Source organism: Microtus ochrogaster, unplaced genomic scaffold (genome assembly GCF_000317375.1).
Source record: "Microtus ochrogaster isolate Prairie Vole_2 unplaced genomic scaffold, MicOch1.0 UNK66, whole genome shotgun sequence".
In the NCBI taxonomy this organism is placed as follows: Eukaryota; Metazoa; Chordata; class Mammalia; order Rodentia; family Cricetidae; genus Microtus; species Microtus ochrogaster.
The window spans coordinates 1,505,541-1,527,288 of record NW_004949164.1 but is presented as its reverse complement, the minus strand read 5'-3'; the positions used below and the strand labels follow the sequence as shown (position 1 = coordinate 1,527,288).

The window sequence follows — 21,748 nt, the reverse complement described above, 5'->3', positions numbered from 1 at the left end:
GAAGAAGAAGAAGAAGAAGAAGAAGAAGAAGAAGAAGAAGAAGAAGAAGAAGAAGAAGAAGAAGAAGAAGAAGAAGAAAGCATATTACTTCACACACACACAACATCTGGCTTTTAGTAAAAATTGAATTGACAGTTGCCATCACTACAACATATTTAGCCATTGTACTTTTAGCAAGTTCTCTAATATTACATATTAATTGTATGTGGATTGCTGTGTGACACTATTGCTGGAGAGGCATGATCTAATGTCTTCTCACCTGATAGGGAACTGATGCAAAAGTAAGGATACCACTGAAGTCCAACTTGGTGAACCACTGGGTTTTATTGAGTTTCTTTAGGAATATAGTTCAGGTGTTACTTCCAGGGCTACACCACCAAAATCCCATCTAGCATGGGTGACATCTCAGGGAAGCTGGAAACTGGTAGCTTACTGCACAACTTACAGGGAACACAACAGGTTAGAGACTGCCGCAGGCAACTCAGGTAAACCGAGCCATCCCAGGCTTCTTGGCTGATCTCTACTTTTTCCAGAAGTCTCAGCTGATCTAAGACTCCTCTTGTCAACGCTGCTTCTCTAAGAATCTCTCAACGATATTTACAGCTTGGATATGGATGTTCCAACCACCAATGGGATCTACAAACAGGCCCCCCCTTCTTCTTCCACACCTTGTTGAAGCCTAATCAAAGGTGTCCTCAATGGAAGCCGATTGCTATGTCTTCCTCAGAAAACAGGGGATCCATTCTCCAAATCTCTCGCTCCAGCCGGGGTTGGTGGTGGGCAGATACACAACCTGAATCAACAGCCGGGTCTTTGGTAAAATGTGCTGAACTCCTGCAAGTTAGGAGGACCAGTGTGCGCCCCTAAGTGCTGCGTGCGTGTCTGCGCCCCTCTTACCCACACACATTGGAAACAGGTTAAGCTCCCTAGCGCTTTCCTCACAAGTGAAATGGAGACGATAAACACATGCTTAAACTCTTGGTTACAACTTCATTTCTTAAATCCCAGATCTCAGGAGGCTGAGGACGGAAGTATTTGGGGTACATACTGATTTCCAGGATAGGTTGAGCTACAGAATGAAGCTGTCTCCAAACAGAACTCCCAAACGCCAGAGAAAAGATTAAATTTCTAGAAAATATAATATATATATATTTCAAAATTATTTAAAAGCAACAAAGTTCAGTGTCCTTGTTTGCGTCACTGATCAGTATTCCCCGACAACTTATTTGTGACGAATGTTCAGTGCGGTTCTGTGAGGTATTACGCCATTCTGCATACAGTCGCGCTTTTAAGTAATTTAGCACGCACAAAAAAACACGCGAATTACTTTCCCTTCCGGCCCTCCCCTCCGGCCGTGTCTTTCCATCTCCCAGCTATCCCATCTCATCTTTATTACTCTAATTTGGAGCCTAGACAGGTAGAGGGCACTCAAATGACACGGCTAAGGAACATGAATTGTAACTTTCTTGGTTGCGGCTCCTGCAGCTTCTGCGCTCCGCTGTCATCTAAAAAGTTCATACTCAAGAACCGCTGTTGACGCACAGAAGCAAACAAGACCTCAGGATTTAAATTGAGTTTACGGTTTTGATGGGCTGCATCGCGCCTGTCGGTGGTTTCGTGCAGCTCGGGGCGTCGGGGTGGACAAGGCACTGTTTCTTTGACTTCTGTTGGAAAAAAAAAAAACAAAAAAAAAAAAAAACCTGACTTCGGAAAAAGTGTAAAAGTGTGAAAAAATTGGAATCAATAGTTTTGGGCAAGACAAGTGCACTCAGTGCCTTCTTAGCGCAGTAGGCAGCGCGTCAGTCTCATAATCTGAAGGTCCTGAGTTCGAGCCTCAGAGAGGGCAAATACTTTTGTTGATTAAGAAGCCTAATGTCAGATAAAGTCTCCCGATCCTGTGGCATTTTACTATATGAAACCTAGATTCGGTCAACTGATACACCGTAAACGTAATGAGGCTATAGTCCTTCGAGATTTTTTTCTTTTTATTTTAGTACCTCTTGTTTACAAGATGGTTTTTAATATGCCTGCCACAGTTACGTAATTAAAATAAATGTGTGCCTAACATCATAAATCTCAGTTACTTCCTGACGCTCTAGAAAACTGAAGCAAATGTAGAGGCTTCAAATAGTTCAGATATGCTCTCTTGTTCCGGTGAAGTTAGCGCCTCTGTCCCCGGTAAGTCTCAGGCTCTGGGGACTTGGGGTCCGGTCCATGGTCCGCTGACCCGGATATGCAAATGCAGATGTCAACCACAAGGTGGCGGAGTTTGAAAAAAAATGAACCACAGACCCCTTTGCTGGGTGCCTCTCTGCATCTAACAGACTATCTCCAGAGAATTAACAAATCGGGAATTCCGTTAAACTTCTTTCAATCGCGGTTTGAGTTGCTTGGAGCTGTGTTTAAAATTTAAGAGCTTTAAGCGTAAAACCCATTAAAGCGGGTGTGGCGCTGCACACCTGGAATCCCTGTAATTCAGGAGGCTGAGGAAGGATTGGCAAAAGTTACAGGCTGAGACCTTGTCTCAAAAACCAGCCTGGTAGACAGAGCTACCTGCTAAACATTTCTGTTTGTTTCAATGCCACAAGTTCAGGCCAAAATCTACTCTAGGACATCAAAGTGGTTCTGCGTCTAGACATAGCTTTAGCAAGTCCAAAGAAACGTCTACATTATCCTGGGAAGGTCTTTTCGCCTAGGGGTCCTAGGATTGAGTGTGTCTGGTGTCTATTGAATTTTTGCCCCAATATGACAGGGTTGGGCTAATGGTGTAGCTCAGTTGTAGACTACTTGCCTAAGCATGTGGACTTTGGGTTTCTGTACAGCAGTGTAAGAGGGACAAGTACACAGAGGGGGATCTGTGAGCGACCAAACCACGCCTACATGGGCTCCTCTGCAGCCCCAGCAGACACAGCTCTGCCTCTAGATGGAGACCAAGCACTGGCTGGTCCTGTCCCAGTCCATGTGCACGATCTTCTCTCTTGGCAAAGTGTTCAAGCCCTCCCATAGGTGCTTAAAAACGGACATCAGCCTGGAGCACCTTGCCTGTAGAGCCTGTTCTGTACCCACCGTCATCCTGCCTCTGCTTCCTAAGTGCTGGGATGACATTTATGCACCACCATGCTTGGCTCCTGTGCCAGCATGAGTATGTGAGGGTTGTTTGTTGTTTTTCCTGCTCCGGTGTGTGCTTGGCCAACCCTGCTGCTCTTATCAGTCCTTAGCTGCAAAGCAACTAGGACCCTTGCCTGCTGCGTAAGAGGGACGTACACGCTGCAGCTGCAGGTTTTAACAGCATGACAAGATCTTGGCAATGGTGATTCTCTCACTTAAGTTTTCTTTAATTTTTTTCAGTTAATTTTTTGGTTTTGGGAGGATTTGGGGGGTTTTTTGGTTTTGCGTGTGTGTGTGTGTGTGTGTGTGTGTGTGTGTGTGTGTGTGTGTGTGTTTGTCTAGTTTAGGGGGTTTTGTTTTTACTGTGTGTTGGGAGCAGTGAGACCCCAGATCCTGAATTTCTTGTAAACAACTTGTTTCCCCCTGATCTGAGTGCCTACAACTGCTCTGAGCACGAGACCTTCAGGAGTTCCTGACGGCAGGAGAGTGGTTTCTGGTGGGTTTGGCTGGGGCGTGGCTATCTCTATATAATCTGCCCCTGAACACAATAAAGGGGGCATTCTTGGGGAATTCAAGGACGACCCGTGTCGCTGTCTCTCTGTCTGTGTGTGTCTGTGTATTCTCAACCTCCAGTCCCTTGCCCGAAGCTCGCTAACTGGGTTCTAGCGCACAGAGCACAGACACGGGGGCGCGGTGTGCAGCAATTGGAGGTCTCCACCGAGATATCGGCAACTGTGTATGTCCTATAAATATACTTTCACTTATCAGTAAGTATTTTATAGGTTTGATAATATTAAAAATGGAATCTTCTTTAAAATTTAGATTTTAGGGAGCTGGAGAAATGGCTTAGGAATTAAGAGTGTCTGTTGCTGCAGAGGATCCCAGCTCATTACCCAAAACCACATCATACTTGCCTATAGCTTCACCTCCAGAGGATCCCAGGTTCTCTTCTGGCCTGAGCAGGTGTTCACATATGCACGCACATACACATAGATAGATAGCAAATTAAATGACTTTTTTTAATCCAATTTTTCTTTGCTTTGAATGCTGAACTTGGCATCCTGCTCAGTAATGATGTATTGTTGCCATTTCCTATACCATCTGGAATGATTTGCTAACAATTTGAAGAACATTTTCTTTTTATGGAGAACACTGACTTGAAATGTGTCATAAATGGGTTTGCCTGGTCTGTTAATGCTGGCCTTCTAAAGCTGGCTCAGATATTTGTGCTAGGTGAAAAAGTACACACTTGGGAAGTGAAGACACAGGATCAGGGTTCAAGGCCAACCTGGGCTGCATGAGACCCTATTCCAAAACAAAAAAGAATAAAACAAAACAGCAAAAGTTAGTTACTTCTACACTGAGTTTATTTTCAAATAAAGTCACATTAATAACAGTAGGCACAGGGAATTAAAGACTCGACACACTCATCAAAACATGTTTAGAATGTTTATTCACATTTAAAGTAAGAAGGGATCCAACATTTGTCACAAGCAATTATTTTAAAGATGGGAACAATGACCTCACCACATACTAAACTTAATTGACCCCTTGTTTACGGGTCAGATAGTCGTTTCGGATATTCCATGGGGATTTATCCAGCAATGCCAGTCAACTCTCCTTGGAGAACTTGTCACTGCTGCCCATAGAGCTGACAGAATTTGCCACAGGTGCCTCAACCACCTGGTGCAGCAGCTGACGGTTGAATATGAAGGCTGGGACCTACATCAAGTCTTTACAAAATGGATAGAGATGAGATCCAGGCACAGTTAAAGGTAATTTTCTGATTATTTTATGTTGCTCCTTCTCATACTTAGAGAGTGATATACTGGTTATATTATGACAATGTTCGTTGAGTAAAAAAAAATAAAAAATAAAGACAGGGCCAGCGAGGTGGCTCAAGGGCTATGGGCACCAGGCACCGCGCCTGACAACATAACTAGTTAGTTCTGTGTCCCTAGAACCAGCAAGCTAAGGAGAAAATAGCTCCCACAAGTTGTCCTCTGACCTCCATATGTACACATGCATGCACACACAAATAAAAAAAAAACCATAAAAAATTTAAGAGCGTTTGCCAGTGACTTTATTTTACAGGATACTGTAAGTGCCTGCCCCACATTCTTTCCCCAATTCACCTCCACCCCAGACTTTCTCAGAAGCTGACACACTGACTTACTGTAGATTCATCTTTGTGTGCCGGTCACTCCTACAACAGCATGTAAGATTCCCCAGAGGTTTGGTTAGCTTTGCTCACAGCTATCTTTCCTCCCTTTGCCACATCAAAACAAACAGTTCGTGTTTGTTGAGTTGGTGGATGAGACTACGGGGGATGAGGAGGCACCGATCTCTTACAGTTTTGGCACAATTCTTTGGCACAATTTTCCAATCTGCTCCTTCCTTACTCTGGCTATCTTTGCTCTAGGCTTTCTTGGGTTCTAGTAAGTTTTAACCAGTATATCATCGGGAATGCTTTCTGGTTATTTCCTTCAGAGGCTTAATTTAGGTGTTCTTCCTTTTGGCTGGCCATGTAACTAGGTGGTCGGGTGCCTGCCCAGCATGTGGAAAGCCTTGGGCGTCCTCTCCTACAACAGAAAAAGGGAAAGGGTGGATGGAGGGCCCGGCCTCTCCCTACAAACATAGCTTTTTTTATATATATTGGCTCACTGAACTGGAAATGTTTAGGTTCTGGATCGTGTGTATCTATGCATCCAATTGTGGTTGCGCATAAATATCTTACTATGGCTTCATGTAAATTTATGAAAAGTGACCAAGGTCCTGTCCACGCATTATTCTTTTACCATGTTTTGAATTTGAATTATGTCACTAAAAATTGTCTTACTTTCAAAAGTATGAGGACCATGACAGTTACAATCTTGTAAAATAAAGTAGCTTTTTAACAATTGCGTCTTATTTTGTAGGAAGGATGCAAAAACGCAAGGCCCCACTGGGAGTCGAACCCAGGATCTCCTGTTTACGAGACAGGCGCTTTAACCAACTAAGCCATGGAGCCACATGGCAGCAGGTATGAAAGACGGGTGAATCTATCCTATTTTATTTCTGCTTGGATGAGGAAAAAATAGCTTCCGCTATCGGGTGATGCTCGTTTTCGTCATAGAAGAAACAGCTGTGGAAAGATGCTGCATTTTCTATAGTCAAGCTGAAAACATCAAACACGAAAACTCCCAGTGTCCGATATTTTCCTCTTATCACAAAGATAGTTATTTCACTAGAAAAGAAATCCGGCTGTGTAGTGACAATGGCCATCTACGATAAAGTCGATAAATGTGTAGGCGCGGCGCTTGTCAAAGAGCTGTAAAAAGCAAATCATATGCAGCGTTCTCGCTTGCCAGATTTGCTGGCGACTGGGTATAAAGGCGATCTTTAGCTACAGTTATCTACAGGTTTACACCCTCTTCGAACTTCGTAAGATCCATTTCAGGGACCGTAAAGTCGTTCTCACGCAGAGCCCCTGGAGCGAGGGGTTGGGGAGGCTGGAGCCTGCGCTTTGGATACTGCGCGCCAGAAACCGCTTGGTTTCCTGGGAGTGGAGGTGGAGGGTTGTGGTCAAACTGGAAAGTTGGCCGGTGCTGGGACTGTTGGGGGAGGGGAGGGGGGAAGTTGGGGTAGAAGAGGGACCTTAGGAACTAACCTGCCAGGCTACAGGGATGGGGCAGGCAGGACCCTTCTTCTCAGGGCTGGGGAGGACTCCAAGAGTCCCATAAAATGCAAACGAGTTTCCGAAGAATCGAAGTGTGGGAATTAAGTGCTACCCAAAAACGCCTTTGGCAAAGGCTTTCACCCTAAGGACTTTATAATATCAAGTAGAACACGATTCCCAGTACGTACAGTTGAAAGGCACGGGGTGGTAGCTGCTCTCATTAAAAACAACAAATTCTGTGGCGATGTACACCTGCAATGCCAACACTTGGAAGTCCGAGGCAGGAGAATTGCCTTGAGCCGGAGGCCAACCTGGTTTACATAGCAAGCCTCTGCTTTAAAAATAAACAACCTCCAAACTCAACTCTCTGCCACAGACCGCAAAGTGCAGCAGGGAAACTTGGAATGTCCTGGGACTGAAGGGACAGGTACGGGCTCAGGACCCCCGAGACCATGTCCTCAACACAAAGGAGATTTATTTGCCTCAGAGAGACAAAGGTCCTGGAATAAGAAAGACAGGAGACAGAGGACGAGGCAGAAGGAGGGAAAAGGAATATTGGGGGTGGGGTGAGGCGAAGGACTGCCTCTGGGTAGAAAGGACACAGACTAGGAGGTTTATAAAGAACAGGTAAATAGAGGTGGATAAAGTTAAAAGGAGAAACCCCTGTGTTAGGATAACGTGTTTAATTCTGATTCACCATCTTAATTAGGGTAACCAAAAGGGAGCGTTTGATTATTGGACTTCAATAATTTGATTGCTGGACCTTGGTAGTCTGCCTCTGGAGGAGGAAGTGGCCAAATAAGAAAATAGAACTCGGTGGCTAGCTTTCAGATAATAATCTGATAGTTTTAGCAGGGCAGAGGGAATGGGGGAGAAGGGAAAGGCCAGCCAGAGCTATGGTTGCCATGCTCAACCTGGCTAGAGACCCTCCTGAGACCAAGTGAGGTCATTGTCCCAGAACCTGGTTCTCTGAGTGAGGACCCTCGTGAAAGATTTTGTGCTGCTGACCATCCATTAGGTTGTGAGCAATCACAACTCGCGATTACACGATAGGTTGTGGGAAAGTTTGGCTTAAGAAAATTGCTCCAGCAAAAATACTTAATTGTGGTGATAAGTAAAAGAGTTATATAGATATTCTGAGCCCTGCCACACATCAGAGCGCCTTGGCACGCCAGTTTGCCCCTTTTGCATAGTTTTCCTCCAGAACTAAGATCCATCCTAGAAATTGGCTGAGGAGTGAAATGGGATTTTTTTTTCCTTTTGTTCCTTTTATAAAGACTTTTACAGTATTACTATGGTCATTATTATTTGGTCCCATATCACAAACCAACTCTCACATCTTATAGAGCAGGGACATTTCTGTTTCTGCTTCCCCCGGCTTTGGCTGTGTTATGATTTGGATGTGAAATGTCCAGCACAGACTCACGGCTTTCAACACTTGCTCCTCAACTGATGGTGGCTTTGGGGTAGGTTGTGGTCCTTTAGGATGTAAGTGACTGCAGGGCAGGTTGTATGGGGCATTCAGAGATTCTCAGGCACAGAGCACATGGGCAAGTTTCCAGTTGCTAGGAGATTTTCAGGGCACCTCCAAGTCCTAAAAGTCAAGTGTCCCAAATTCCTAGACCCAGATGCTGTTGTAACGTTAGCTGGTTAGCTGCTGTAAGAACCAAGGGGCTTGCCCAGACATGGCTCAAAAGCTGGAACACTAGCTCTGGGATCCCAATACCTAAGGCTTGGGAGCTGCAGAACTGGCTGGTACAATCACCACCAGCTCCTGATAAGGGCAGAAGATTACAATTAGTGGCAAGCAAGTCACAGAGTAATAAGCCCCCACCCTACATGCTGGGAGCAGTAAGTCTCTGCACTGTGGAACCCATCACCATAAGCCTGTAGTCTTCCAGACTTGTAGCTATAACAAGCCCTGGAGCCTGACACTAGACCATAATCCCTGTAACACTCAAGGGTCAGAACTACAGACACCAGAAAAGCTACTTTTCCTGCTTCAGGTTTCCACCTGAATAAAACAGAGTACATTAGTCAGCTGACCACTAACGGTGGGCTTTCTGTAGGACTTTTGCACCTCGAAAAAGATCAGATTTTGTTGCTTTTTGACATTTTGTTCTGTTTATGTGCTTTCAGATTTTAACGGTAAGTATGAATCAATTTTATAAACAGAAATGAGAGAGCAGGGAGGGGAGGAGGGAGAGGGAGAGAGAGAGAGAGAAAGAGATTCTTTCAGAAACAAGAAGTCCTCTTTTGTCGGGGCTTGGAGAGCTGGGCTGAATGACCACAACAGGAGGCACAGAGAGGTCTGGCTCCAAAAAGCCTATGAGTTGGGTGTGACTGCAGTACCTGTGTTCCTAGATATTTGAAAGGCTGAGACAGAAGGATTGGAAACTCAAGGCCAGCCTGGGCTACATACATAGGTCTGTGCTTTAGGTCTGAGCAACAATGTGTCTACAGCACCACCTGATGCTTTTAGTAGTACCAAGGAAGATTCTAGAACACTTCTGAGAATACCAGGATGTTAAAGATGTAAGTGGCAAGGTCAAGAAAGCACATAATAGGGACTGAGAAACATCACTCGGAGTCCACTGCTGCGGGGTCTTTGATTATTTATTGATCATTATCTTGAGACAGCAGTCACAGGAACAAATTTAAAGATGCGAAGAGTCAGGGTGAGAGCAAAGTGCATCATTTGGTGTGAAAGACATCCATGGCCAGGAACCGGGACCAGAATGCGCTAACAGGAAGGCACCCAGGAAGGTTCTGGTTGGGTATCATCCAGAGGGACCCTGGGGCCTACTGGGATGGAGATGACCCTTCCTTCATACCAGGTGAGGTTTCTGCTCTCAGCCTTCAGAATCCCCTAAGAAAACTACAAGATCACTTCCAAGGGGACTAGACAGAAGAAGAGCTTGGGAGGAGAGGAGGCTGAGAAGGGAGCCCAGAGGGTCTTGCTACCCATTTCCACTTTAACTCACCGGGACAGCGAGTGATAGATTAGGATCATTGCGGAGTTACTTTTTTAGGTGTATAGGATTGTCTGGATCATCAACCCTAAAATATGACTTCCTTTTGGAATAGATTAGGAAAACTTGATATAGCAGAGCCTGATATCTCGGTAAATAGATTTTCTTTTCCTTAATTTTCAATGCATGTGCATGCCTACCAGAACTACACTTCTGTATACAGTCATACAGAGCTGTCCACACAAGCATTAGTAGGGACCTAGGCAGTGTTGCAGGCTTTGGTCATACGGAGGCTGGTGAAGGAGTGGAACAAAGGCATTATGTGTAAGGCATATCCTAGTGGGTCTGGGTTTGGTTTAGGTACTCCATGATGTCGGATTGAACAGCGCTGACAGGGGTATGGTGGAACCAGCGCATGACAGGCACTCCATCGGACCCCACCAGGAACTTCTCGAAGTTCCAGCGGATGTCATGGACCTTCATGGGATTCCAGAAGAGATATTCTGTAGAGCCCAAAAGTTCAGAGGTGGGAGGACAGGAGTTCTAGAGCAGAGATATGAAAGATGGAAGGATGAAAAGATGATCTCGTTTCTGCTTCTGTGTTGTCCAGCCTCCTCTCGGCTGCTGTAAACCTTACTGTTTTAAGCTCCACATGCTTCCAGCCCCTCCCAGACCAACAGCTCCCAGCACACCAAGGCTGCTCTAGCCAGCGTGAAGAGTGTGGCAGTCAGCGAAAAGCACCTCACATTCCTGCCTCTCCTCTAGTCGCATGAACTCTAGCCATGAGTAAAATAATACCTTCAGCCGTGCATGGTGGCGCACACCTGTAATCCCAGCACACGGGAGGCAGAGGCAGGCGGACCTCTGAGTACGAGGCCAGCCTGCTCTACAGAGTGAGTTCCAGGACAGTCAGGGCTACACAGAGAAAGCCTGTTTCTTTGAGCAATTCATGATTTCTATGGTTTCAGCTCCCATAGGTGACAAATGAATTGGCTTTAGAGCAGGAGCTCCCAGACTTTGGGACTTCATAAGTCAGAAGAACTCAATAGCTATTTTGACAATGAGGAAATTAAAAATCTGCTGTAACTATAAATTGAAATCTTAAGATATTTTATGTATTTCCTTTCCTTTTCTTTTCTTTTCTTTAGATTTATCTTATTTTTAAATTGTATGTATATATGTGTGTATCTCAAGTGGGTACGTACACCTGTGAGTACAAGGCCTGCAAAATTTAGAACAGGGTGTTGGATCCTTGGCTGAACAACAGTGCTTGTAAGCTACATAAATGTGATTCTGGGAACTGATGAGGAAGATCAGTGTATGTTCTCAGCTGCTGAGCCGTCCCTCCAGCTCCATACTATTTACTTATTTTTTTTAAATTAGTTTCACTCAACAGCCCAAGTTGGTCTGAACCTCAGTGTGTAACCCAAGTTGACTATGAGCTCGGTTTCCCAAGCGCTGGGATTTCAAGTATGAGTCTCTCCATCTGATAGGACTTTTAATTATTAATCAGCGGTGTATGAATAATATCACTGTTTCTCTTAAAAGAGGGCCTTGTTATGTAGTTGACTTACCTGGACTATGGACTAAGTTACCCTGAATTCACAGCCATCCCCCTGCCTCTGCATCCTGAGAACTGGCATTATACGCATGAGCCACCATGTTTTGTCATGGTCATCTTCTGTTATGTGGTATAACTTATCCATAACTTATTATTGGAATTAATAATTGTCTTTTCTATTTAATAAGCAGATCTGTTGTTTCAGCTTGCTGTGGATGAGTGAACGTATCCATAGGCACAGCTTTGTCTGCAGACCACCCTCTGGGGACAAGCGACTAAATGATCCTTGTTGGGAAGGTCCTTCTTTCCTGCTGTTCTGCAGTTATAATACTCTGTGATTCTTCTCCCTTGGCACTCTCTTTTACCCATGTCTATGTCATCTCCTGACTTAATAATAGTTCCTTCGGATAAGAGACTAATCTACTGATAACGGTTAACATGTATCTCACAGTTTCTTGAACAAAGTAGGGATTTGATTAATGATTATATTTTTTTATTTATTTTTATTTTTTTGGTTTTTCGAGACAGGGTTTCTCTGTGGCTTTGGAGCCTGTCCTGGAACTAGCTCTTGTAGACCAGGCTGGTCTCGAACTCACAGAGATCCTCCTGCCTCTGCCTCCCGAGTGCTGGGATTAAAGGCGTGCGCCACCACCGCCCGGTTGATTAATGATTATAGAATAAACAGATCATTAGTGTTCGGCAGGGGAGATTAATATACATCAGAGCTACCATGGATATTTCCTCTGCTTGAAGCCAAGGCCTCATGTCTGTGAATGGACTCCTTAAGGAGTCCCATCCCATTGTAGATACCAGCCCCATTGCTTCCAGAGAATCCTAGCTGATTGATCCAGGCCATGTTTGCTTACTTACCTTTAGGAAAGAAAAAATCTTTTGCTCATTTTCTCCATTCACATCCCCCTTTTCAAAGAGCTGGAAATTGGGGACATAGCCACCACCTGGACGCACATATCTACAGTGAAATAAGGAATTAAATCAAGGAAGGTTAGGACTGGTCACCAATTGTCCTCACAAAGGGATGGAAAGGACTGTAGAAAGAGAGAGGAGGAAGAGGGGTCTCTGGGATCAGGACTCCAAGTAGAGCTTCATAGAATCAGAGAATTCCAAGAGGAAGGGCATACTTTGCCCCCAGATTTCCTGGCCCATCTCCATTTCCGCTGTGTCCTTCTTTCCCCTGAATGTCTCTTCCTTAGATCTTCCCTGTTCTCACCCTCAAAGAAGCCAAGTGTGGAGAGAGTACGTGGGCATTGCCTGAGGGCTACATGGAATTCTAGGCATCATGATGCCATTCTTCAGCCCATTGTTCCATCACCTACCTAGTTAGAAGATTCTGGAACAGGAAGGTATCTAGGCAGATGAGAAAAGCGCATCCCCAGGACCCCACAGAGTACTCACTTGAGTCCAAGGAGGATCTCTGAGTTTTTTCCAGGTTCTTGTTTTCCAAACTGGTTGCAAGGAAAGCCCAGAACGATGACATTGAAGCTCTCCAGTTCCTCCTGCAGTTTGTTTAGTTCTGTAAGCAGAGGGTGAGCGGCATGGGCAGACTCCCCGACCATGACCCAAGGGACCACAAGGTTCACCCTCTTGTCACGTGAATACACTGGAGACTGTGAAAAGCTACAGACATTGACTAATAGGCAGCGTAAACAGCTATAACTCAGGTCTCTGGGAACTTTCTCAATGGCTGCTGATCTTGGGGCACAGGGTTCCCTAAATCTCATTGTTCTTCATCATACATACAGAAAGTTTCTTTTAAGCAAATAGACATAACTGATTAGACTTACGAGAAAACCTGCTTGATTCTGAAAGGAGGCTAGACTCAGAGTGCATTGTCTTCGTTGGCAGGGTGGATAGGTTGACCAGATGTTTTATGAGGGAAAGGCAAACAAAACGGGAACTCTCCTGTCCTCCCACCATGTCTCGTGATGACAACCTCTGACACTACAGTCACTCTCCCAGAAGCACTCTTGGCTGTTGCATGTTAGAAGTAACAGAAGAATCAGAAAACCAGAGTCTGGCTGCAGTGCTCACCTATAATCTCAGCACTGGGGAGATAGAAGCAGGGGGATGGCCATAAGTCATAGGTCAGTCTGATCCATATGGTGAGTTCCAGGCCAACCAAGTCTACATAGTTAGACACTGCCTTAAAAAAGAGAGAGAAAAATCCAAACCTGGCTACATAGTATTCTCTACCCTGACCTCAATACCAATTAACTAACAGCATTTTCTCCTCCGTAGGCTCCAGGCCACAGTGTGAACTGTTCTTCATACACCAAGAGTCTCTTACGTGTCTGCTCAGACTTGTGCCCCTGCTCTGTCTTCAGTCCTTTGCAGTTTGGAGTTACTCCTCAGAACCAGCCACTAAGCTCATCTAGGCTCAGCACTGCTTGCTGGTGTCTCCCCTGAGAACCTCTGCCTGGAGGAGAGTGTCTTTGAGTTTTAATATCTTTCTTGTATATTTTATGTGAAATATCTATTTAATAAATGTAACATACAATTTATTTTGAGACAGAATTTCAAATTTAGTTTGAGACAGCTTCCAGCTCACTCTGGAGCCAAGAATGACCTTGAACTTCTGACCCTTTCCCTTCCCAGTGCTGGGATTAGCAACCTGCTGGTGGAGGAGGGTCATCTGTCTATGTGTTACTCCCATTGGTTAGTAAAGAAGCTGCCTTGGCCTTTGATAGGACAGAAAATTAGATAGGCAGAGTAGACAGAACAGAATGCTGGGAAGAAGGGAAGTGAGACACACGCTATAGCTCTCCTCTCCAAGATGGATTCAGGTTAAGATCCTTCCCTGTAAAGCGGTGCTACACAGATTATTAGAAATGGGTTAAAGCAAAATGTGAGAATTAGCCAGTAAGAGGCTAGAGCTAATGGGCCAAGCAGTGTTTAAAAGAATACAGTTTCCTTGTAATTATTTTGGGTAAAGCTAGTCGGTGGCCTGGAGCTGGATGGCGGGACGCAACCCCACCGCTCCTTCTACAAGGATCAGAGGTTCAAGACCAACCTTGTCTACTGGAGACCTTGTCTCAAACAAAAAAAAAAAAGTGAAGAAATAGCAGATGCTGATAAGGAATAACATCCAAGGTATTTCATTATGCAAAAGAGCAAGGTGAAAAATAATTCGTGTATCTTTATTCTTACCTCGCTCACACCCACACCCACACATGAGAGAGACTGATTTCAGGAAATATATACTATAAACTATAACAAGTCACTTATAGGCACCATGCCTACTAAACCCTTTTGTATCTTCTGAATGCTGTGAAGTATTATATACTCGACATATGTATCAAAATTAAATATAAAAAATTTCCTCAGACCTACCCGAATGCTAGTCAAGTACTCTACCATTCTCTTACTCCTAGAATTAAATTATAACAACTTCCCAAATACCGTATTTTCAACCTTTTGAAGGAAAGAAAATCCACATTTGTTAACTGATACTAAACTGATTCGGGCTTTTAAATTTAGATTCTTGTGGTTTCTAAACATTTAATCATTAGCGTTTCAGGTTTTCCTTAAAGTGGATTCCACATAAGAAGATAGGAATATAGTGGTTAAGAGCACTGACTGCTCTTCCAGAGGACTCGGGTTCGGTTCCCAGTACTCACACTGCATCTCACAACTATCTGTAACTCCAGTTCCAGAGAATTCCATACCTCTTCTGACCTCCGTGGGCACTGCATGCATAGGTTCACATAGTATGGTTCACATAAACATAGATACATACATACATGCATACAGATGGACAAAACAGCCATATACATAAATTTAAAAACAAAAGATAAGAACAAAAACCCTATAATTTCACCACTAAACTGAAACAAGTCTTTAGCTTCTCTGGAAATCTGAGCCAGTTGTTTGGCTGTGATTTGTATCGTGTGGTATTTTATTCTTTTTTTTTTTTTTAATTTCCTTGAGACAGAGCTTCGTGTAGCCTGGCTGGCCTCGTATAGAATATATATATGTAGCCTGGCTGGCCTCGAATAGAATATGGAACCAACAGTGACCTTGAATTCCTGATTCTCCCTCCTCCACCTCCCAGGCTATACTATTAACATCTGTCTGAGGAAGTGGCATTACCACACAATCACGGCTAAGTCAAGCACCTTTCTCTGAATAACCTCAAAATACCAAAATCTGATGATACATGTCCTAGAGGAGACATTGCAATATGCACCAATTTAAGTTGTATTTAGGAAGCAGAAAATTCTGGAATCTGTAATTATTTTAGCTGCATTAAAACAAATTGATAGAGTGCAACAGCATTATTCACAAGTATAATCCAAGCATTTGGGGGCAGAGAAAGAAGAATCATGAATCTGAAAAAGTGAGATCCTCTCTCGAAAATTACTTTTGAATAGCACCTGATATTTTTGAATAGTCAAGTAGGTAGCAATGTCAATATATGGAATTTGTGAAAACTTGTTCCTGTATTATTTTGGCCCATTTATCTGTAGCATAGGATTCAATAAACCTTTCAAATTTGTCGTGAATATTCTTATAATAATAATGTTCTTAGCATGTCAAAACTTATATCTAACGCTTGTACAATTCATGTAGAAATTTATATGACCTTACCTGTTTTTTGTTTGTTTTTTTGTCTGAGTCAGGGTTTTTCAATGTAGCTTTGGATTCTGTCCTGGAACTCACTCTGTAGACCAGGCTGGCCTCAAACTCACAGAGATTTGCCTGCCTCTGCCTCTCAAGTGCTGGGATTAAAGGCCCACACTACCACCTCCCGGCATGACTTTATCTGGATTAACAAAAATATATAATTCTTCTATGATGGACACAGTAGGGAGATGGAGCATTCTCCCACTTGTATCACTTGCTTCAAGCAGCCTTCATGCCAGTTACAGCGGCTTGGATAAAAAAACTCCTTCTGTCATTTCGGGGTGCCTCTGGAAAATAAAAGACCAGTCTTATTTTCTGGTGGTAGCGGTGGTAGTGGTGGTGGGGGGGGGGGGAAGAGAGAGAGAGACAGACAGACAGACAGAGAGGGAGGTGGAACCAGGGTAGATGTTTGGTGTTTTCCTCCATTGATCTCCTGTTTCCCCACTTTATAATCTATGACATACACTGTATTTTTTGAGATCATCTCTCTCTGAGAAGAGGTCTAGACTGGCTGGCCAGTCAGCATGAGAAATCCACCTGCCTCCTCTCGTCTCCCAGTTCTAGGCTTACAAACTTGTGCCTCTACCACGTTTGGATTCTTATAGGTTCTAGGGAACTGAATACAGGTCTTCGTGCATGTTCAGCAGGCACTTTATGCACTGAAATGTCACTCTAGCTTCATGATATTTGTTTTTATTTTGATACAGGGTCTTAAGAAGTAATTCAATTGCTGAGAATGACTTTGAATCCAGATCCTCCTGCCTCTTGCTCACAAGTGTTAAAATGTCAGGTTTGTCCCACTATGCAATGTGATGCTGAGGACCAATCCTAGGACTTCGTGTATGCTAGATAAGCATGCTGCCTGCTGAGCCACACCTCTAGCACATAACCTGTATTCTGACTCCCCATTTTACTCCATTGAATGCAAACCAATCTCCTTTATTCTAGGTTCTGGCCTGGGAGTCACAGGGAGGATTTGGTGTTCTATCTATCAATCAACTCTTCAGAACATCAACATCACCGTATGCAAATCATAATCAGCCACAGCAATCAAAAATGCTCCCCAATCATGTCTAAACACACACACACACATACACACACACACACACACACACACACACACACACAGTCTAAAGCACAAAATGACCACTTGCCACCCTGCCAATGTAAATGATCACAACTGCTTTACCAGTTTCAGTCTCAGCCCGTCTGTTTCTCTCACCGTACAGATCTGATTTCTTAAGATAACCAATCACATGATTGCCCCTTCTTCGTTTCCTGCCAGCCTCTAATCCACAGCAAAGGTCCGGTTCCTTGAATCTTTCCCCACACTACCTGACACCAGCTCAGATGGCCTGAATGTTTCCTATCCCTTTCTGAGAAGCCACCAAGCTTCCCTTTGGCATATGGACAACAACTCCGGCTTGTTCAAGCACAGATGCGCTCTTAGTGGTCGTCCAGCATATCCTGGGGAAAACCTTAGTGCTTAGTGGAGATAATTCTGGCATGGAAAGCAGCAGAATGGCAAGATTTAGGGGAATAGTGTGCTCATTCATTCCTCGATCCCAGCAGCACAGGGAAACCGTCTCCAGTCACGATATGGTGATGTGACAAGCTGGTTCTGAGAGAGAATTGCAATTTGAGTTCTTACCAGGGTAAGTGGCCGTCAGGCCGCAGAAGGACGCCACGTTGACAAAGAGGACATGCTTCCCTGCATACTGCTGGAACTGAACATACTCCCCGCCATCCAGGGTCTTGGCTCCATACTCATAGATGGTGCCATTCACCCCCTTGTTGCAGTCCACCTGCAATAGAACACACGCAACTGTGGTGGTATGGCCTAGTAAGCGATAATCCTCCACACTTGCCAGCATTTTCCAAACACTTGAAGATTTTTTCTTTTTACCCTGTAACTTAAAATTGTAAGAACTGAAGAATTTTTGTTTGAGGAACTCCACACCCAAGCAGGCCTTGGTGATGGGCACAGACCTGGGTGCCCCTAGAGGGTGCCCTCTCCAGTAGGCTATGACTTCCCTTGATAGTAGGTAACCTGGGACTTTACAGCTGTCAATCAGAAGTTTACATGCCTCCTTACCCTCTGCATCTTCAATAACAGAGGTCAAAGCTCAAAGGTCAGAGTTAATGACTTATATAAGCCTCGTGAGAGCATCTAGAAATGTCTGGGCTCCCAAGAAGATACTGGATCAAAAGCTCTAGTCCTGGGACCCAGTCACCAGTGGATTCTCTGTTAGCTAAGGTCTGGGAATTACTGTGCTCTGTGATGAGATTGTTCCTCGCCTTTTACAGAAGGGAGTGGGAGCTGACAAAAGATATATAAGTAGCTGAAAGCCATAAGTGAGGTTGAGGTTTTCAACGAGTTTCTCTGATATTAAAGTTAAGACATATTGGTTTCTTAAGCCATCCCCCACTAGCCCTATTCTGTCTCCTAAGATGCATGCACGAATTTTTTTTTTTTTTAAAAATAGGGATGGACACTGACTCTCCATGTGGATACTTTTGGATAACTAGTCCCTCTTTCTGGCTCCTTGGGAGAACTTTTGGCTACAGCCCCACAGTGTGATCTGTTCCCTGGAGCAGCACCAAGATCTGAGAAGTCCTTACACTGAGCTGAGCTCTCTGTCTGCCTCCCCCCATCAGTCTCTGTGTCTTAATAGTCACTGAAAAAAGGTCCCGTTTCCCTAACCTTGGAGCCCAGTCCAGGTCTGCCCCCCCCCACCCCTCGGTTTGGTCCAATTGGTTTGAGAACAGTCTCTCTCCCAACTCACTAGCTACTTAACCACTCATTTCCCAGAACCTAAGGGGCTGCTCCAAAGTGCAGATCAGCACGAGATAGAGCAGATTCTGATTGTCAAGCAGCCATCAAGGGGGAGTGGCAGAGGGAGCTGGGGAAGGGGGTAGCTCAAAGATCCACAAAGTGCAGAGAAGCGGAGAAGATACGCAAGGAAAACACAATAAAGCACGGCGAACAGAGGCAGGCAAGGTGCTGTGGCAGAGGGCCTCAGTGGCAGAAGTCTGCAGAGAAAGGCTGTCAGGCAGCTCTCTCCCTTCAAGAGCAGGATCCTGAATCTCTTGGTAGCTGCATTACTTATCAGATGTTGGAATCAGTTTAGATCCCGGGCCGGGTGAGGGGAGTTGCTTACCTTTGCTTTTTGAGGACCCAGAGACTCCTGAGCCAAGGCAGCTAGAAATAGTGTGAAAAGACAGGAGACCCAGAACTGCTGGGCCATGGCTGTACAAGGAACACTGGGTGAGTCTTGAACCTCAGGAACTGCGATCCCTTTTGAGTGTCCCCAGCAGGCACCAGTCTGGAGATGCACAGCCAATCACAGAGCTCCTTTCACTCTCCTCCTCTCTCCTCTCTCTTCGCTTCACCCTGGCTCTTCTGATAGAGGAGCCACGTGAATAGGCACAGTTCTGGCAGGTGAAGGTGAAATGAAGGTGGACACCTTTCTGTCTGGAACCTGAGATGCTGTACCTCCCCTCTCCAAGTGGTTGGGGTAACTCGTGCCAATGAACCACAGCCTCCTTTCCCACAACATGTTCACAGGTTTGCATGCAAACTAAAGTTAGAAAAGCCTTGACTCAGATTGTCAATGAGGCGCAGGCTGGAGACACAGGCACTTGCAGCCTGAGGAATTCTCTTCCCCCATAGGGACCCCTGCTCCTGCTCAGGTAAAGCCAGATCCTTAACTATGCCTTTGAAAAGAACTCAGGACCAGAGAGAACAAAGCAGTCAGTATATCAGGTATTTAGACAAAGAGGCATGAAGGGAAGGGCAGAGCACAGACCCAAAATATAGCTGTACGTTCTGCTGTGGTTTTCTAAGCTGATCCGCAAATCCTGTAATTTACAGCAAGATTAAGTGAAGCTCAGAATTTAAGTAATGTTTAAACGTAAAAAAATGCATGCACTGGTTTAGTTTGTAAAGACTTAAATTTTAATTTAGTATTTTGTGTATGGTGTGTGAGCGTGCATGAGGAGGTCACAGAACAGCTGTGTGTGGCTGGTTGTCTTCTACCTTATATGGGTGTCAGAAACTAAACATAAATCATGTTTGTGAAGCTGACACCTTTATAACTGGAGTTACCTTGTGTCAGTGGCCATGAGAAACAGGTGGCAACCAGTGTTCAGATGTCAGCCCACCAGAGGTATGGTTAATCTGCTGGGGGGATTAATCCTGTCCAAAGTCGGCAGGGGCATTGGCTCTAAAAGCTGTTGCTCACTTTTGCTGAAGCAGCTTAGTGTCTCCCCAAAATCTGCATTTTAGTGTGTAATCTCATGTGATGTTTATATGTAATCTCATGATTGCATCTTAATTTTATGGGCACATATATCTGTGGGTGGTCAGGCTTAGCTATATAGTTTTTATATATAGAATATATGCTGGGACTTGCTTCATAATTGGACCTATTTGGTCCACGAGGACTGGAGATATTTAAAAGCCTGCCTTATTCTTTTGCTTATTGGATGACTTTGCCCACCCCTTAAGACATCCAGCGAGAGAATTTCGTCACATAGCCAGAGACCTTGGTTCCCACATATCTCCATTCTGTTCCCTGAGCTACATTAGGAGCCACCTCCCTGCAACTATCTTCCAATTGACAGGACATGCAGTCATGAAAGGAGTCTTTTATATAGATCACATTTGGGACCTTCAAAGATAAAGGGAGATCCTGGCTCAGAGAATTGCCTTTGTTTTGTGTGTATATACAAACTGGAAACTTTACAGAACAGGAGAAGAATTGCAAAAGAAGAATAAAGAACATGATTGTAACAGTATGTGTGAGTGCTCATTCAGTTACTTCTTGGGCTAGAACCTTCCTAAGTCCATCGTTATGCTGAGGCCACCCACCTGAACCTTGACAGGGAGTCGCTAGAGCTGGACTCTGCTGGCCGCTGATAATCTTGCCATCCCTAGTTTGTTCATTTTTGCTGTTCTTTGGTTTTTGGTTTGGTTTTTTAAGACAGATTTTCTCTGTGTAGTCTAGAAAGGGTTTCTCTCTGTTAGCCCTGGTTGTTCTGGAACTAACTTTGTAGTTCAGGCTGGCCTAAACTCACAGAGATCCTTCTGCCTCTACTCCCAAGTGCTGGGATTAAAGGCATGCACCACTGTTTTGTTTTGTTTCTTAAAGGCAAGGTTTTGTGTATCCCAGGCTGGCCTCTAATTGATTTGCAGCAGATAATGACCTTGAGCATCTGACTTTCCTGACTTCACCTCGGAGTTAATATAGATGCTTGCCATTAAACCCAGGACTTTCTGCATACTAAGCAAGTGTCTACAAGCTGGGCTATTATACATTCCCAGTCCTATTGTCTTACTCAGGGTTACTTCTAATGTAACCAAAGCAACTTGGAGAGGAAAGGATTTATTTGGCTTACTCTTCCAGGTCACAATCCATTATCAAAGGAAGTCAGAATAGGAACTCAAAGAGGGTAGGAACCTGGAGACAGGAGGTGATACAGAGGCCATAGAGGAGTGCTGCTTACTGGCTTGCTCCTCATGGCTTGCTCAATCTGTTTTCTAATAGAACCCGGGACCACCAGCCCAGGGATGGCACCACCTACAATGGGCTGGGCCCTCCCCCATCAATCACTAATTAAGAAAATGCACCACTGGCTTGCCTACAGCCTAATCTACGCAGGCAATTCACAATTGTTCTCTCTGATGACTCTAGCTGTGTCACGTTGACATAAAACTAACCAATTCAACTAGTCAGCCTTCCTTCCTTCCTTCCTTCCTTCCTTCCTTCCTTCCTTCCTTCCCTCCCTCCCTCCCTCCCTCCCTCC

The 21,748-nt window shown here is 44.6% G+C and overlaps 1 protein-coding gene and 2 non-coding genes across 3 annotated transcripts; 1 reads left to right on the top strand and 2 right to left on the bottom strand.

Annotated features, from left to right (window-relative positions):
• The first annotated feature begins 1,773 nt into the window (after positions 1–1,773).
• Trnam-cau lies at positions 1,774–1,846 on the top strand. Its single transcript has one exon. It is a non-coding gene; the product is annotated as a tRNA-Met (tRNA).
• A 4,198-nt stretch (positions 1,847–6,044) lies between these two features.
• On the bottom strand, positions 6,045–6,118 carry Trnat-cgu. The gene has a single exon. It is a non-coding gene; the product is annotated as a tRNA-Thr (tRNA).
• A 3,622-nt stretch (positions 6,119–9,740) lies between these two features.
• On the bottom strand, positions 9,741–19,257 carry Gpx6 (glutathione peroxidase 6). The gene is made up of 5 exons (XM_005369899.3): positions 19,102–19,257; positions 17,592–17,745; positions 12,713–12,830; positions 12,170–12,269; positions 9,741–10,281 (listed from the first exon to the last, which is right to left on the bottom strand). The coding sequence occupies exons 1-5, from the start codon at positions 19,186–19,188 to the stop codon at positions 10,075–10,077; spliced, it is 666 nt and encodes a 221-aa protein (XP_005369956.1). The 5' UTR covers positions 19,189–19,257; the 3' UTR covers positions 9,741–10,074.
• Between the last annotated feature and the right edge of the window lie 2,491 nt (positions 19,258–21,748).